Source organism: Phalacrocorax aristotelis, chromosome 2, assembly GCF_949628215.1.
Source record: "Phalacrocorax aristotelis chromosome 2, bGulAri2.1, whole genome shotgun sequence".
NCBI classification, from domain to species: Eukaryota; Metazoa; Chordata; class Aves; order Suliformes; family Phalacrocoracidae; genus Phalacrocorax; species Phalacrocorax aristotelis.
The window spans coordinates 124,695,460-124,714,505 of NC_134277.1; the positions used below are offsets into that span (position 1 = coordinate 124,695,460).

Sequence of the window (19,046 nt, forward strand, 5' to 3'; positions counted from 1 at the left end):
CTTTTTGACAGAAATCCAGGTTTACAGTAAACATCAACACTTTCACCAAAACATGCTAAAACAGAAGAGTGATAACTGAATCTGTGCTAGCATCACTGAAATTACAATAACAATTGTTTGTGAGAAAAATCTTGTCTCAGTAGTCTTAGATCACAAAAACTTAATCACTGTTGAAATAGTTCATCCTTACTGTAAGTCCAATAATTATAGCCCAATAGTCATAACAGAGGGTAAAAACAATACGTTGATTAAATTCTTGGTAGCTCTTCCAGTTTATTCTGGTGCATGTCTTCTGCTTTAGTCTAACAACTTATTCAAGACTTCTTTAGACATAAAGTCGTCCCTGTTCACTCTTGACAGTTAAGACATGCTGAAATATATTAAGTCAAAGATCTAGTCTGTATTTTCTCATCTGATCTAGTTTGTGTTTTCTCACCCCTCCAGTGGATTAAGCTTAAGCATAACCTGCAATCCCTATGTAGCATATTTTAATATAAATAAGCAAAAAAGCCACAGACAAAGTATATACACTAGCTAGTCTCTTGAGTTACAGCATATCGGCATTTTTCTTACCGTTTCCCACGGGGATAGTGTCGTACATATTCTCCCACATCATGCGCAGCTACAGCCAGCACTTGTGGGTCATCAGAAACCTCCAGAAGCTTTGTCAGGATTCTAGGAAAGGATTTGAAACAATCAAATCGCATGTTTTGGCTTGAGGTTTTTTGTTTGGGTTTTCTTCATTGTTGTTTCTTTAAATCACTGATAACTTAAAATAGCAAAGCCTGTAACCATAAAAATACTTTACAAGTCACCCAAGCTAGAATAGAACATTTTCAAACACACAGTAACACTTAAAACAATGGAGATCCTGCCCTAATTACAGATTAAAAGCATTTACTAGAGTGAATTTAGTGAGCCACATCTACAAATACCTGTAACTAAGGTTTACAAAATATCTCCTCTTTTTATACATTGGCTTCAAAACCAACAGCTTTGAGTTCAAGATAAGCTGTACTAACCAAATGTATAAATATTTATTGACTGGGACAGGAGTGGGACACAAACACAAAGCCTACACAAGGCTAACAGATGCCACTGCTTCTAGTATACAATAGACCACAGTTATGCTTCCATGCTGTTCTAAGTTCCTGCACTCAGGATCCCGCATTACGGATTCAGAAAGCAATAAGGCCACATAGCTTGTGACACAGCAAGGATGTATGTGACAAGCTTACTATCTATAAGACCTTCCCCAAATCTACTGCTTCTCTCAGAACAGTAGCCTTGCTCAGTGCAGGACAGAAGGATAAAAAAGGCAGAATTTTATGCAGAACACTGTTATACAGAGTCATTTAAAAATTAAAAGGCACCCTAGCAGTCAAGAACAAAGCAGCACATGTCCTTTGTTCAGTGCAACTGTGAACTTCTCTCAGTTCAAGACCATCAACTTTATCTGTGGTCTGAAAAGCAGTTCTGTCCTAAGAGACTGAGATGATGAAAGCTATACCTTGTCATTGACTTTAATTTCATAGATTAGTTATTTTGTGAGCATGAACAGAAATACAGAGCTGTAAGAATTAGAAAACAGTTTCTCAACTCTTAATATTGTCTTCATTTCTGAATTAAGTAGTTTAATTGCTTTTAGTGGAAAACAGCCAGCTGCCAGTAATATTGCTCTCTAGCCAGTAATGAGGAGGTGAGGAAAAAAAAAAATGACACAGATATGAAGGTTAGGCACTAACAAGTTTAAAAGGTTAAACACACATCACTGGAAAATTAGATTCATCTATACTTAGTGAAATGGCAAACAGTCTAATCACATGAAGTAAGTAACAAGTTGAAAACCTTAGATAGGTTAAAAATTCATTTGGAATTAAAAAAAGAACGTTCCGGTAAAATTACATTACCACAGCCACTGCCTCCCTAGAGGCCAGAAAGTGACAGATGAGGCACTTTCCATTTTAAAAGAACTCTTAATTTGGACATGAATAAGGAGCAGAAACTTGAACCATAACACTAAGCAGAAGACACTGAAGAATCATACAATATTATTGAACAAAATACAAGTCCAGCATCACTTGCTTAAGAAGTCAATAATGTCGGAAGGCAGGAAAAAAATTAAGAAAGAATTGTCTGTCAAATGCCTTATAATGCAAAAAAAAAAAAAAGTTCTGAGGTGCAAGAGTCTCCCCACCATACTGGTGGGGGGGATGGGGGGCAGAGAGGGTGGTGGTGAGGGTTTTTTCATTTGGATTTTGGGTTTGGGGTTTTTTTGGGGGGTGGAGGGGGTGGGGTGTTTAAAGGAACTATTGTAGGTCACTGTCTTTGTGGCAGCACAGGCACAATAAATTTACCTAACAGCCCCAGAACCAAGACAGATGAATACAGCAAAACATTGCAATTGCTACAGGAAATACCAAGTCTCAATACCAACTTCATGTTGCAGTTGGCAGCACCTAAAATCTCTAGGTCTATAATCCTACACATTTAGCAATGTGCCCTTAGGGAGGAATTAATTTATCAGACTTGTTGTGGTGAGGTTTCAGGGCAGACTGAAATGCACGTAAAGCTCAGGATCAACTTGCTCTTGCCACACCTTCTCCCTGTCCATGCTCCACTCGACCTGAATTCTGTTAGGTCTGGGACTTACTAGCAAATACTGAACAGGAAGAATAACACACACTGTCAGTTAATGACAATGCAGCTAAACAGCTAAGAGCTCCTACAAGCTGTCTAAGACCTAGACGTCTTTTGAGTACGTACTTCCAGAAGCTAGCAAATAAGTCCTTGACTCCAGAAGGAAAGACAAGATTCAGCTTCGCTTCATCTAAAAATCTACATCCACCAAACAAGACAAAATAGACAGACTGCAACGTAATGCAGCAAGTCAGATTTTCTGTGGAACAGTACCACAACTTACAACCCCCAAGTATTCAAGACTTGAGTTCATCACTCAGATCAACAATAACATACAACACAAGACTAAGGTACTGTTAAAACGTTTTTAATTACATCTATTAGTATAGCTGTATAGTATAGTTTTTCAAGTGAAAGCATGAAAAGAGACAATGACACAAATTTGCATACAAATTAAGCTAGAGATATTCCCTCTATCACCACCAATACATTTTTGACCAGTAAAAGCAAATAAAAATTTTACTTTTGAACAAAACAAACCACACATGAGTAAAGACCATACATTCAAAAACAGCAAGATGTTCTGACTTGCTTTCATTCTAGACACTACTTCATGTTGAATGTAAAACCTGTATTAGATATAGGTCCAGTTAAACACAGAAAATATTAAAGAATCATGTGATTCAAGACTTTAACACTTACTTGAGTAGTTCATAATTCTTCTCATTTAGTCTTACAGCATTCTCCCGCCAAAACTTCTCAGACTTGTGTACAGGACTCCATTCCAGTCTTCCTGACTTGAGCTCAGAACTGTACTCATCAAAGGAGCTGCAACACAAAAGACCTAAATGAAATATTGGCTAAGCTTCTAAGTACAGAGTTTGAACTGCATGCCCAAGCCGATCCCTAGCAAGACAAAGGTGGAGCACAACTTGCTATGCACATTTGGAAATCAGCTTTCAGCATAGCATGTGAGCTGTGCCCTGCCTCAGAGTTCAACACTTTAAAAATAAGGAAAGGCATGAAATGCAAGAAAAAACAACTTGTTTTCAAACATACTCCTCCATTTACGCCAAAACACAATTCCGGGAGGGGAAGGAAAAACGCAAGCCACACAACCACAGCATTTGGGAATTTAATTTGCTGTTTTGCCTGTTTTCTAGGTTTGAACTTCCCCAACCAAGAATCCTAGTTCTTGCCTTTCATCCAATTAAACCTTTGACATGAACTACAATATGCAGTTCAATTTATGCACAAGAGCAAGAGCTAGGTAAATGCTAGCAAAAACTTGCGTTAATCTGGATAGCAAAGTGTATTCTAATTAGTAGTCTTCAGCTTAGACTGGAACTCCTATGAGATCCCTCTGAAGTCCTTTAACAATTTATCAGTTACAAAGATCACCTATCCAAAAGTGAAGTTTTATTTTCTATTCAGCCTGTAGATATTCAGAACAGTAAACTTTTATATACAACCAGCATCTCTGTAAGTTATACCTTATCAACTAGCATTTACATATCATAATTCTGTATGTTATTTAGCCTTAAAAAAATATAAAAGTTCTACCAATGTATATATGTACCAATATATAAATATATACCAATGTATATAAAAATGCATAATTGCATTTTTTTAAGGTTCACACTGCAAAGCATACCTAAGGTCCTGCACACTCTCACCAAGCTTGTCCAGTAGAAATTTGATATCTTCAGTTATATCTTCATCATCATATTTCTGCTGATCCAAATTCTCTAGCTGCTTTAAAACTTTACACTGAATCATGGCAAGAGCATATTCTTGGCGAGTTTCTCTCTCAGTAGACTTCTCTAACAGATTCTAGGAAAGTAAAAATTTATTTATTTTGTTTTAGAACAAACTTCCTTGAAACAAAGCGGTATTTTTAAGAAATTCTTACTAGCACTTTTTAATTTAGTAAGTGACAGAACTGACCGCTTCCTGAAATAATCTCTCCAAAGCAGTAAAATATGAGTCTGCCACATCTGCTGCTGTGTAAAGCGGCTGCTTTACACCTACATTTACTAGCATAAATTGCCTAGGACTGACCTTTACTACACCCAGGGAGTATTCATATCTGTCACTACAGTAGGTAAAGAGGAACTTTAAAAACAAACAAACAAACAAAAAACAAATAAAAGAAAAAAGGCTCTGTCTTGCAAGCTAGATGTAATGCAACTGTATGGGCTGAAAAGCACAACCACCACTGCATTCAAGTTTAGGTCACTTAAACCTTTTCCCTCCCAGATGGCACGCTACGTTCAATACTAGAAAGTATTATTATTTCACCTGCTCTGGTCATTTTTCACATCAAGTCAGGTGGACTACAAAGACTATTCAAAAAAAAAAAAAAAGGCAAGCTTATATCCCAAACCCCAGAGCCTGTGCCATCAACAACTACTTTTATCTGGGATTATCATTTTAGCTTTCTGTGCAGCAGTAGTATGAAGCAGGAAACCCTAAAAAAAACCAAACAAACAAACAAACACCGAACAAAAAAAAAACCTGAAGTCATCTTTACAACTCAAGAATTACCACCTGGATTAGATCAGCTTCTGAATTTGGGAATATTTCAACTAGGTATTTTTATTCAAACAGAAGATTGTTGGGAAGACTGGCATAAGAAGCACAGAATGTAATAGTCAAATTCTAATGTCATTTATTCATTACATTTCTACTCAGTTTAATCAGCTTCAAATTATGGCATTCAGAGCTAGCCACCTGCACTTTTTGATAAAGCTGAAAACATGAATTCCATATAAAAGACAAAGTCCTTAACAAACAGAACAGGCATTTATATAAATAAGCCTTAACATCTACCAGAAATAAGCAATGAAACCATACAGAAGGAATTTGACTGCACTACTTTCATTCACATCAGAAAACCATTACAGTTAACGTTTCTAAGATATCAGACATAATATTAGTTAGTAAGGCAGAACACTGCAAATAAATGTTAAAACTTGCATACTGAAAATAAGTCATTACTGCTTTTAATAGCCACATACAATTAGCTTTAATGTGCAAAAAAAACCCACCCCATTTCTATTTCAGTAAGAGAACTGAGAAGTATAAGGTAATTTACAGGAAGTAATGCTAAATTACTTAGAGTTAGAAGTGCTAACAAGAGCAAGAGAACAAATAATGAATCTTGAAAGACAAAATTCAAGAAGTTCAAGGAGCAGGTAGATAAAGTTTCCAAAGAACTCCTAGTTAAGAGAATTATAGGCAGATGTGGAAGCTACTCCAAATATTATTACCTATCTCGTACCATAATAAGATAGTCAAGCTTTTTATAGTGAAATTGAAAGGATATATTAGGAAAGTACAAACAGGAACACATTACTAAATAGAATAGATCAGTAAACTACTCAGCGATAAAAAAATCTTCAGGTATAAAATGAGTAATAGGTAGGAAATAGGTATAAAAGACAGTAAGAGTACAAAAAGTGAGGGGAAAAGAACATTTTAATAGGTAAAGAGGGAAAGTTATTCAAAGTACAGAAGTACCCGATACTTGATGCTTTATAGAAAAAAAATTACAGTTACATACTTCAGGCAATTAACTTGCCAAAGAGGTGAAACAGATCAAATTCAGAGACATCGAGCAGTAGAGAAGATGTATGCAAGTTGTCAAGACTCATGGCATACCTTCAGTAATGCACAGGCAGGAGGGATGATCTGGGGAATCATCAAGCCTAGCCCTTTATGCAATTCACCTTTTTTTTTTTTTCTTTTTTTTTAACCAAACTGATATTGTGGCCTCACACAGCAGAAGGGCTATTTTGCCTCTGCTACCTGTTTCAATTTTGCTTCACAGCTCACAGGTCTGACATCTGATTTCTAATCTATTATTTCCTGGCTGCCAGTTTATAACCTCATTTTCATGCCAACACTGGTCTTCAATGTTGGAGAAAGAAAAAACTGAGTTGATTTCCCCCGAAGCCTGTAACAGAACCATCTTATTCTTTCTTAGCCTTTGTTTAAGAACTTTGCTTCATTTTTGTCTCCTCTTGCAAAACACACTAAATCTAAGAACTAGCAATTATTTCTCCTACTTTTTATGACCTCAGAATTGGAAGAAATTGAATATGAACTGCTCACCCCCTCAACAATTTTTTTTCTCTCCAACGTGTCTTGCTTTACATCCATGCTTAATACTAACATTAAGGCCCTGAAGAACACCAAAACAGATACATAGTAAGAATAGCCCCTACTGAATACCTCATGCCACTGGCCTCCTTCAACAGGATAAATAGCATATTCTTACAATCTACCTTATCCAGAAATTTTTCAAAGTGGCAGATGCTTTTGGCTAGAGAGGCCATTTAAGTCACAGAGTAAGCGTCTTCACACAGCTCATTATTGCTAATCATCAAGTCAGTAAGCAACAATTCCCCTTTCCCCATCCTAATTTACTTGGGACACAATCAACATCCAGGAAAACAAATAGTTTCCAAGATCTACATCTCCTACTCAGGATACAAGTCCTGTTTTAAAATAGGATTACAAGTTGTTACAGGACTCCTGTATTAAATGCAAATCACTTGACAAGCATGCATGTAGAACTACGTGCACATGCACAATTAGCATCATGAACACAAATTGGTACTCTCACAATGAAAACATCACTCCTTGGTGCTCAGTTACTCCAAATCATCTTAAATTAGGCCAGTGATTTTCAGGCAATGTGGACACAGTAAGTCGACTAATCACTCTTACATGAATATTCTCATTCATCTTGACAGAGCCACCAAGAAGAGATTTTTGGACTGGCAGATAAAAATTTCTAGGCCAGTCAGTTGGACAAACATATGCATGTTTTAAATAATATTCCTTAATGAAAGCTTTGTAAGGCAAAATTTATCAGGTATTAGTAATGATAGTGTTTTATACTAGTACCAGTAGAAAAAAGAATTTTTAACTAAAGAAAGGAAATCACTAGTGTCCGTGATAACATCAGGTTTTTTAGTCAATCTTATTTTAAGACACTGAATAGCAGACATCTATTGGTTGTAATAGCCTGTATATTACCTGTAGCAAAACTCAGTTCACAAAAAAGGGAGAATTAAGCTTTCGGTCCAGTTTACTGACATGGTCTAGCAGAAATAGCTGTGCCTCAGCAACATTTGAGACCTACTCCTTAGAGAGAAGCTCAGTGCGATTGCAGTCAACAGACACTTACCCGAAATGCTGCAAGGATGATTCTAGTTACTTTCTCTTTAACAGATTCCTGAAGAATGTCCGAGAGCACTGGAACAATATTATACCGACGGAGATATTCACACATTTGAGGGCTAAATGCCAACAGCCACACACAGAAAATCATCTGATACTGGAGCTGGAAGCCACATTTGTTGCTCAAGACCCCCATGATACTGAAAAATTAACATAGTATACATTTAATTTTTAAATAATGACTGCAGAGATGGCATTGCTGCACGCTGAAACAATAAAGGAAATGGTTAACAAGAACTTTTTGGAAAGAGCTTTACAGTATCCTGTACCAGTATTTATCATTGTACAAGCAGCTTGTTCAGAAAGCCATACTTTAAAGATATAGTTATTTCCTCCTTAGCCTTACAGCCATAAAGCAGCTTCTCCCATGTGAATTGATGTGGTACTGTATCCATCTTCAGGTTCACCAAGGCTTTTTCTATGGGTATGTTTAGAGCTTATTTGTCATTCTAGGGGAAACAGAGAAACACATACCTACTCCTTCAGAGTTAAGAAAGAGAGGAGTAAACAGACAGAACAAAATCTACACAAACTGAACTTGCTTCCCTACACAGGAGTGTCTGAAATGAGCTGAAGCATTATTTAACAAGTGTGTTCGCAGAAAACAGGTTATATATATATAACACACCACAGATATACAAAGCGCTGCTAGAAAAGAAATAATGTCACAAGATCTCCAAGAAGAAATCATGCAGAAGCTCTGTTCAGCTGAAGTTTTGAAAATTTAATATGAAATTTACAGGTCCATTCCAAAAAAGCTAATGCCATTTAAAAAAAAATTATCTACTTTCAAGATCATTGCTATCAATATTAAGACAAATTCAAACCTGTTGAAATGCAGGCTTACTGTAGCGCTTTAACAGTTTATTAAAAAGCTCCCTTGGTGAAAAAGTTTGTTTCGCATCTTGATGCACATGAACATCTTTTGAATTTTCACTTCATTGGCAACTTTTGACTTTTCTCCATTTCAGAGTACAAGGGTATTTTTTTCTTGAAGTGCAAATTGTATAGCCACCATCCCCAATAGAGGCACACATGGCAGAAAAATTATTTATAGACAAGCATTTTTTTAAATAAGATGAGAAACCACATCATACCCTTATGCAGAGCTCTTTATGAGGAGAATCTGGATAAAAGAATGATCTACTTGAAGCCATATGTGGAAAAAATTTGAGCTTTGCTCTAGAACATGTTTCTCCTTTCGCTAATATTTTCAGACTGAACAACTCCAAACTGAAAGACAAGGAAGATTAGCAGAAACTCATTTTGTTAGGCCTTGTTCTATTAAATAAAAAACAGAGCATCTTCAGGGGAAGAAACATGGCTGTCTTCCCCTTCAGATATTTATTTAAGCAGTTCTTCATGAAGAGTAAAGTAGCATTAAAGCCTCAACACTGGTACCTATATCTGCAAGTTTCATTTGTCTGTTTGACTGTATTAATGTTTGAAAACATTAGGTTTGAAAACATAGGTTTTATACTCAAACAGAGCAGCTGTCTTTTGCAAGAGACTTCTGTTCCAAAAGGGTCACTGGGGAATGTGCTATTGTAAGTGTGAGTACATCCATATAAATTGAAATAAACACTCACCAATTTACTCCATCTGCTTCTACCCACGCAAAGCGATATTCATTGACCCTGAGCATCAGCTGCAGACATCCAGCAACACATTGTACATACTGGGAACTCTGGGTGAAAAGAAGAACACATCACTTCTTACATGAAGAGTTAGGTAGTAAGTGTTGAAGTTCAGTTTTCCAAACTAGGCTTTACTGGCATACTTCAACACGCATTTCTTCAGTGACACTTGAGTTAAACCGGCTCACTCTTATAAATGTTTTACATCCCCCTATTTAAAAGAAAAAACAAAATAGCACAAGAAAAGGTGGCAAGCAAAGTATAAATGTAAGAGAGTTCTGAGTAGGAAAGAAGTGTTATGCAAGTGATACCGTTTTACATTACCATAAAAGATTTTTATAGCCTATTTGAATATGCCTTCTTTCAGTATCTATGAACGAAGGCTGTCTTCTCTTTGATTATACTGCCAGAGCCCTTTCATCCACAGAGTCAATTTTTATTCTATTGAGCGAACTTTGGGAAATAAATCAGCAAACTGGTTACCAAGCTTGAAGAAGTTTCCTAGAAGTCATCGTAGAAAAAGGAATCTTGAACTCAGGTTCTTCCCACTCCCACTCTCCAATTCAAAACAGCAGTGGTGTCATTACAATTGCATGTTTCCTACATATGTGCCACAAAGTCCCATGCTTATCATAATGAGATGTATATTTATACAAAAAAAAAAAAATACCATTAGAAAAACAAGTACGCAAAAACATCCTCGAAGTTTAGCTTTGCATTTTAATTTTTTCTTCTTTCCATTAAAAGCTTAGCACAGTATACTGTGCTAGGAAAAGAATAACGAGACTTAAGCTTTCCCATCAGGAAAACACTGAGAGATGAGCCACTGAATTCTGTTTTCATTCAGACTCCTATATAAACAGTCAAAGATGGAATCATTAAATAGCTCTTCATCTCTAAAAGCATGTATTTTCTGTGCAGTAACACATAAGATGGGCTGCAGTTCAAAAATGGGTTTTGGTCAAACCCATTGTCCCTCCCAGCACAGCAACAGAAAGATCCCAAGGTACAAGAGAAGTGGCTTTTTTTTTCCCCCCTCTTTTCTTGCTCAGCTTCTGGCATTATCTTCACTAATACTCTGTTATTATATGCTGCTGATAAAATGTTGGGGTTTCCTTCCTATAAGCTCACCTTCGTTACTAAGTGTCTTGAAAGATCTTATGGTAGATCACTCACATAATACAAGGTCAAACCTTTCAAACATTTAATGGAGTAAGGAAGTGTAGGCAATCCCATATGAAGAGAAGAAGAGAAGAGACAATAAGCAGAATTTAAAATAAAGATGAATTCATTCTGTGTCTCTCACCAGAGACCAAGACTTTTATGTAAAAAACTAAGTCTGATCATCTAGGCCCAAATCATCATACAGAACATTTCCCTGGGTAGGTATTCACTCTCACACACCATGCAAGTAAAACAGCTATAAACACACCAACGGCCCTCCTGCCCTTAATAATATCTGCATCACCAACCTGCGTACTACTGAACTTGGAGTTTTGTTTTTAAGGAGTCTGTCATAAAACCGTTCCCTTTCAACACTATTTTAATTGAAATTTTGTAATGGATCCCAGCCCTCATTTCCTGTATAAAATGTTACAACTGCATCTCTAATTTACTCTGAAATAAATTAGCCAGGACCTGCTTGGAAATCCTGCACAAGCTAGGTCTGAAACAAGACCTGAAACTGAAATCAGAACATTAACAAAGTCAAGACAATACTTACCCAACTTAATTACCCTAGAACATAACCTGCACTATCAGTTCTGCTGCTTTGGGACCCTGCAGTAGTACGGTACATCCATGAAGTGCTACAGTACAATAAATACAGATTTCTAAGCACGTTAGAAGAACTCATGGCTCCATAATGAGTAGTGGTGTGTGCTGTAGAACTATTTACTGTTTTACGGCTCTATGACAGAGGGCTGTCAGCCTAACAAAACCTAAAAGTATGGCCTAAAGAACTGCACATGAAATACTTCCAACTTCTATACTCAGGCCATAATTTTACTCCCTATCTGTGGCCATGCATAACAGTCTTTCGTCTTTCCTATTTTAAACCCTGGTCAGGTGGTTAATTTAAGAGTCTTTCTGAAAAACTGTGAACACTTTCAGGTTGCAAAAGGAACAAAAGACCAAACTGAATCCTACTCCACATTCAGAAGCGATGATAAACCGCCTCGTTATGCCACAACAAAATAGAAAGTCCAGTTACAATGACGACTTGCGTTTCCTGTACTGCCACAGTTCATCTCCAAGCTCAACAGCCATTACAGCTACATGAAATTCAGTATAAATACTGATGAGAAAAGGACAATCCATTTTCCCCTGAATTTAGACTATTCACGTATGAAAAGCTTACAGCTTTGAAAGTACTCTTGTATCTTCATGCTGCAGAAGTTTGAGGGACAACATTAGAAAAGGCACAACAAATACTGAAGCTAAATTCTGCACATTACAAGAGCCAAAAGCTTCTTAGTCTCAGGTTACTTCTACCAGTCAGACAGTTCAGTGCTAAACAGACAGTATTGTTCAAATATTAAATTAATTGCATAAAATTTTTTAAAGTTTTAACAAAGAGGATGCTAGATATATCTACATTTTTAACACACCAAACCAATTTGTAAAATACAGACTTCCACTGACAGCATTTTCTGTGAAACCAGTGTTTTAAAAATACTTTTGTTTCTTGGCGCCATCACCTGGCACTCTGTTGTCGTACAGTTCTGATTCCAAGTACTTTCTATTACTGACACCAGAACAGCTCTGCACCTTAATCTGAGGAGTGGATACCACCTGCCCAAAATAGGAAATTGACGGATTTCAAAGATATACTCACATCGCTTGTGGAGACTGCTCCTGTTTCCACAGAACCCCCTGTACCACGTAGCTTCTAGCAAAAAAAACGGAAGTTTAAAATCAGAGGTGTTCTTCATCCTTACAGAAAAATTGTTACCAAGTTTCTTTCAATTCTCCCTTTGCTGTAGTCATAAAAGGAAAGATTAAGACTCTATTAGATACTTTTTCTGCCCAATATATTATGATAATATATTGTATTTGTTTCCCACACACACCGTCATGTCTAGAAAAATATGCTTGGAGCTGATCCTGGTATATGAAAATTTAATTTTTTTTTTTCATTTTTTGTTTTCCTAATTTAAGTGTGGATTTACTCAAGACTTTTATCCATCTTTATCTTAGAATTTGAAAACCATTCTCTTGAATCTTTCTGAAGGAAATTCCAACTTTAAGTTTCTTATTCCAGAATAAAAATAAAACTGATTTTTAATAAGCCCCATCTGGAAAACTATAGAAAAAAAAATATCCCTACTAAACCTACTGAACGTTTGTCAGCTCTCCAGAATCCACTTCTGCCACAACAGAATGACAAATCGCTGGGTTTTGATAAGGATTCAAGGGAAAAATATCCAAAAATGAATACAAAGGAGAAGCCAGCAGTAAGCAGTTCATACTGAGCTAATGGCATACAAACACTGTCCAAATAAGTCAGGATTTATTCAGTTTCAAGTGACAGGACTAGAAGTAGAAGCTTTGTTCTACAGTAAACTGGAAAAAAGTTTTGATATCCACTTCCTGTTGCCATGTGGTTTTTCTTCCTAGCAAAAAGCTCTGAGAAACAAACAACACAGGGAGGCAAAAAACCCTCGTCATGAGTTTTCTCAGTGTCCAGAAGAAAATAAACACTTACCAACACAAAAGGCAAAAAGCTTTATTTTTTATTTTCATTTAAATTTCAAGACCGGAGTAGAAAATATAAAATATTAAATTAAAAAGTACATGTTTGAATAAAGGATATTTAGCTTTTAAATTAACAAAGTAAAATTTCATTTTTAAAGAAAGAAAACAAAATTATAAAAACCCTCCTGCCTGCACATCTATATATTCACATTCTTTAAAAAAAAGTTTCCGAAGTCACTGTAATGTTTAAACAGAAGTAGCTTTTTACCTGTGAACTGAGCTGAGTTTTAATCCAGTTGAAATAGTAATTCAAGTCACTGCCTTCCATAAGTTCCCTCCCCCATGCAGCCAGTTTGGCGATAATTCTTGCTGCCTGAAAGAGAATGCAATTAATAATTTTTTTTTTTCCAAAAGTGGCAATTTCAGGATTCAATGAAAAATTATATAAGCTCTGGAAACCAAGTTCAGGTAAAAGATGACATTTTGTAGAAATATACCTGTTTTCTATGTAGGGGACTCTTCATGCCTAGTAATTTTGTTTCTTCAGCTTTCTGCTGCTTCTGCTTCCTAGTAAGTGGTATATTTTCACAGCATTATCGGACACCTGTCTCTGATGAAGTTCACATGGCACTAATAAAGAACTCGCAACAGGGGGAGCAATCAATGGGCTACTGCTGTAGGACACTTACAGTCAGAAATTCATCAGCAGTGAGACACTTAATGGCCTAACACATATATGAGCAGGCTTACTTTAAGCAACTACGGCATATGCCAACAAAAATGACTGCAAAGTATTAAAGTTTTCTGTACTTAAACTGAAGCAGGTCACCTTCAAGAAGAAAGAAGTTTCAATCCCAGAAAAAGAAGAGCAGAAAACCAAAAGGGAAGGTAAAATTTAAGAACGAAGTTGAGGAGTAAAAATGCAGTCAGGTTAAGACTTTTCATAATGCCTCTGGGACAAGGATACGTATAACAAGAGTATATTTCTATGCCAGCCTTTCCAAATTATGTTTGAAGTAACTCTACATTGCACCCTGTAGCTTATTTGCAGAAACATTTGAGCCAGCTTATCTATAAAGAGGTAGTCTAACCAAGAAGCTACTGAGGAAGGGGTTGGTTTGCCTGCATACAGCTCCATGATGCAGTGGGGAGGCTATTCCAGGCACCTTTACCCTGTACTGCATTCAGATGTGCAGCACCACCGATTTCTAGAGGGATTATGAGTGAGAGTCTGGAACAACGATCTTTACATTGAAATGCATCAAATCTACTTCTGAAGGGGTTTTATAGGGTTATTTGGCTGCATGCAGCTTTAAAACATGAGATATTAGATCACTAGCTGCTTACCATGCTCCTGAGTTAAAACTGAGTTAACCTCTGAATAAGAGACCATTCATGCCTAGCAGAATTTGAGCCTGAACCCAGAGGACAAGTATTTTAATCTGTCTATGCAGATGCAATGATGTGGCAGCAAAAGTCTTCCAGAGTGTATAGTAAAGGGGGGAACCAACAAAAACAACACAATCCTAAAACTTTGTTTTGAAACACACTTATGTGCTTTAAAAGAAAATATGAACAGAGTACTAAAAGGCACAACAAGGGAGCAAACTTAGTGTTTTAAAGTGGATTCACATTACATGAGGTTCTCTGTGACTTGTAAACTTATTTGTATATTTTTGCAGTACCTAAAGAAAACAATATCTGAATAACACATCTGTGAGCAGAGAAGTACTAGTACATAGAAATTTCTACACTATGTATTTGAAAGCCACCATTCTAGGCAGATTAATTAGTTTGCACTGCAAGGGTCTAAAAATTACACTTTACCTGCACACTTGCGAAGTCAATATTGCCCGAGTTTGCTCAGACCACAGTTTTGCAAGATGGGTCTTTAGCAGCAATACCAAAAAAAAAGCAACCAACAAAAAACCCACCAATCAAAAAGCAAACATCAACAGCCTCCTTCAGCTGCACCAAGTAACCTGATTCCACCACCATTCAGCAAATCAGTCAGATTTAAAAAAAAAAAAAAAAAAAAAATCAGGCTTGACATTTTTCCTGCAAGCAGGCCAGCTCACTGTTCAAGTCACAGCACAGCCCCAAACACAGTTGCACCGGCCACACCTAAGGGCAAACAGCACGACTTGCCTGGAATTCCTTGTGCCAGCACTGCCACCACAGCATAACACGGGCCAGGTATGTGGCTTTGTAGTTTGAGCCACTGATTTGATTCGACTATACCATGCCAGCATAAACATATGCAGTGAAGAACAATCCCTACTCATGCTGTTTTCTCCCTCTTCAAGCCATAATACATGTTTTATTGGTGGAATCTATGGTCTCCATTAGGAATTTACAGTAATATTTTTTTCCCCAAGGAAAAAAAAAAAAAAAACTGAGATGAAGTGGCCAGTTCGTACCACAGATGACAGAAGAATATTAAGAATTCCAGAAAAGTTACTCCACATACACCAGCAGCACCCAGTGGCTCAAAGAACAGCAGATACCATACCATGCACATGGTTGTACTGGGCTTGGCTGAGATGGTCTTAATTTTCTTTGTAGCAGCCCATATGATGCTGCAGTTTAGACTGGTGACCAAAACAGTGTTGATAACCTACCAGAGTTTTAGCTGTTGCTGAGCAGTGCTTGCACAACATCAAGGACTTCTCTGCTTCTCACACTACACTTCCACTGAGTAGGCTGGGGAGATGGGGGGCAAGCCAAGAGGCCTGGGAGAGGACACAGCGAGACAGCTGACCAAAGAGATATAGTGGCTGGGCATCAGTCTGCTGGTGTTGTGTGATTGCTTTTGCATAACTTGTTTTTGCTGAATTTGTTTTGGGCTCTAACCCCCCCCTTCTTTTTTTCCCTTTCACTTATTAAACTGTTTTTATCTTGGCCCATGAGTTTTCTCACTTCTACCCTCCTGATTCTCTCCCCAGTCCCACTGGCAGGGAGCTTTCCTGTCAGCGAGGGTCAACCCAGCACAACAGCAGACATTATTTCTTCCCCAGTATGTTTACAGACCATTTTAAGTAGATTTCAAGCGGCGTTATAGTAATTTGAGCATATGAGAGAGTAAAGATATTTCCCTTTCACAGGATAAGAATTTAAATTCTAATATTTGTACAGCATGAAGAGCATTGAATGACAGTTGTGACAAAAGTTATTTTTCTAGTTATGTCTTACTGTGCTTAATTCAAAAATCCTTTCTTTTCTGAGCCTTTAAAACTTGCTGTAACCTCCCAGAAAAAAAAAAGAAGTCAATAAACAATGTAACTTTTCTTTTTAAAGTGTGGTCAACTGAAGCTTGTATTAAGAGTGACTCATCTGGACTGCAAGACCAAAACTTTCCAGTCCAGGCAGTAGTTTAGCTTCAAACTCCAAAACCTCCTAAAGAAAAATAAAACAAGCATTCTTCTCTACCATCTTCAGAGACAGGTTCATTTAAAACTTACCATATGCACAGTGAAAAGATCTTGTCGATTCAACATTGGCAGAAAATAGGACCATGCAGTGTTTTTACCACGTTTTGCATAATCAAAGAAGATACAAACCCGCTGATGATTTTCCTGTAAAAAGTGGGAGAGGGTAAAAGATGACAGACTTGAAAAAGCATTCAACATAAAGCAGTTATTTGCTCCTCATCATGTTACCATACATTATCAGAGTGTATCCTGGCTTGTAACACCCCATAAAAATTTTTCAGTTTGACAGTTCATGTGGATACAGTTCATTTCAGCACCCCACCATTACGGTTAGAGATTTGGGGCTGGGGGGAACAAACTTTGAAACCCTAGTTATATCTCAGTATTCCAACACCTGCTTGCGTAAAAATGGATGTACCTTTTTGATCAAGAAAGCAGAATGAGAGAAATGAGAGACTAAATATTGTCATTTTCCAGAGGAACAGTACTCTTCATCCTATCAATTATGCTTGAATAAAGTCCATACAAAGTCTTCCACGTGTTGCTACTTCCACACAAAAGCCTGTTGTTCATCTTGGTGTGTGTGCTGTAAGGGAAACTTCGCAGACATAAGCTAGTCCTGCCTCTCCATTCCTCTCAATAAGAAGCAAGCTATTCTCTCCCAGATGAGGCTGCAACAGGTTCAGCTGTTATCTCGGGCAACCTACATACCTAGGAGAGGGCATAGTCACCAGAAGTCTGTTCTCCAGGGCTTCTAAGCTGAACCACAAGAGACCACAAGTACCTGAACCTGGGCACCATGCACAGTTCCTTCAAGCATTTCACTTAATAACCACTGTGAAAAGCAGCTGTTATGGTTCTCCTTGAAGCAGACCAAAGAAGAGGCCATGAAAACCTAAAGGAGAAAGAAGAGCTCTGCTACTTCCTAACAGCCTAGAATATAAGCAGTCTTCCAGAAAATCAAATACCTGGGTTTTTGCTTTTCCCCAGATTTCCAAATACTTTCTAGCCTGGTGGATACTAAGCTTTCATTCTAAAGAGGTGTCTCCCTATTGAAGTCAATCTACTACAAAGTATACCACTTTTATCAAGGAAGGCAAAACTGTTTGAAACACTGTTCTCATGCGAGTTTCCCAATTACAGCATCTCAGTCTCCACTACCCAATGAATTTAATTTTCAAACTCCCCTAGCTGAAAGGGCTTTCCTCCATCAATTCAGCACCCTATTATTAACTCCAAATACTAAGAATCAACTAGGCAAGCCTGCTTGTTGGAATACGATCTGCCAAGCACAAGATGACCTGAACATATCCATGATCCAAACACTGGCATCCTACTAAGCATCAGAGTTGCAACCAACCTTTCACTGAAAGTATCAAAGCTACTGCAGCACTTGGGCTGCAAATTGCTGTCCTAATCACTGACTGGGGAAGGTCAGGTGCCACTAGTTGTCTGATGGTCATAAGCCCTACAACAATTAATATTCTATATGGCATGTGTAAAAAAACACTCAAAAATCCTATCAAAATTTATTGTTCGAACTATGAAATAATAATAATAAAAAAGGTAAGATCTCAGGAACCCAGTGCCTTGGTGGAGAGCCTGCTCTGTGAGGGATAGTTTGATGAAAAATGGCAGTTCGATCAAATCACTGTTAGCATCTACACTTGTGCTACAGAGTCTAGCTAAAAAGATCAAAAATAACTAGATCAATGAGTTCAGTTTATAACATAACTAAGGAGGAGACAGACAGGTCTGGAAGCAGAAAAGCTGAATTAACTTCAACATGCTGTCAATCAGAAGACTAGTCTGGTTTGCTGTTACGGCAGAGGATAAAGACAGGAAGGAAGGAGTGCAGAACTGCCTACAGCCCTGCAATATGTAGTGTTGCACCTTCCTAGGCAGCTACTGACTATGCCAATACAATGGAAATCCTGAAGCTCTCACATCAACAGTTGAATAATTTAACATCTATCATTTCTGAAGAAGCATAATGAAGCTCACTTGGGTTGTACTGCTACCTGCACCAACTACAGTGCAGGTTCTTAAAGATTTCACAAGCAGACCGTGCAGTGTGACGGGGTCACTAATCCAGATAAATTGTTCCAAGTATTTATCATATGAATAGAATAAGAAATGTTTCCTCAGGGATTCCAGTATGCTAACACTCTCTACCTTCAAAAATAAGCAGAATGGTAATATTTCTATAAGGCAATCATCACATTAATTTCACTTCTGACAGCCTCCAAAAGAAATCTTTCTTAGAATGATGATCAAACCCTTAAGTAGAATTGCTGGAACAATCCCAGGTACCCAGGCAGGCTTTTGGTGCGCTCAAAACTGTGTCGGTATTTTTACAACCTCACAAGAAAAGCACAGAAAAATAATAGAA

At 37.4% G+C, this 19,046-nt stretch overlaps 1 protein-coding gene across 1 annotated transcript in view; it reads right to left on the reverse strand.

Moving 5' to 3' along the window:
- Window positions 1-19,046, reverse strand: part of ATP6V1H (ATPase H+ transporting V1 subunit H) — a 50,492-nt gene that overhangs the window by 17,510 nt on the left and 13,936 nt on the right. Inside the window, exons 5-12 of the mRNA XM_075085018.1 lie at window positions 16,685-16,798; window positions 13,492-13,596; window positions 12,364-12,417; window positions 9,480-9,577; window positions 7,838-8,030; window positions 4,295-4,473; window positions 3,343-3,468; window positions 574-675 (exon numbers count right to left, since the gene is read on the reverse strand). Coding sequence (XP_074941119.1) covers window positions 574-675; window positions 3,343-3,468; window positions 4,295-4,473; window positions 7,838-8,030; window positions 9,480-9,577; window positions 12,364-12,417; window positions 13,492-13,596; window positions 16,685-16,798 — 971 coding nt within the window. The remainder of the gene's footprint in view (window positions 1-573; window positions 676-3,342; window positions 3,469-4,294; window positions 4,474-7,837; window positions 8,031-9,479; window positions 9,578-12,363; window positions 12,418-13,491; window positions 13,597-16,684; window positions 16,799-19,046) is intronic.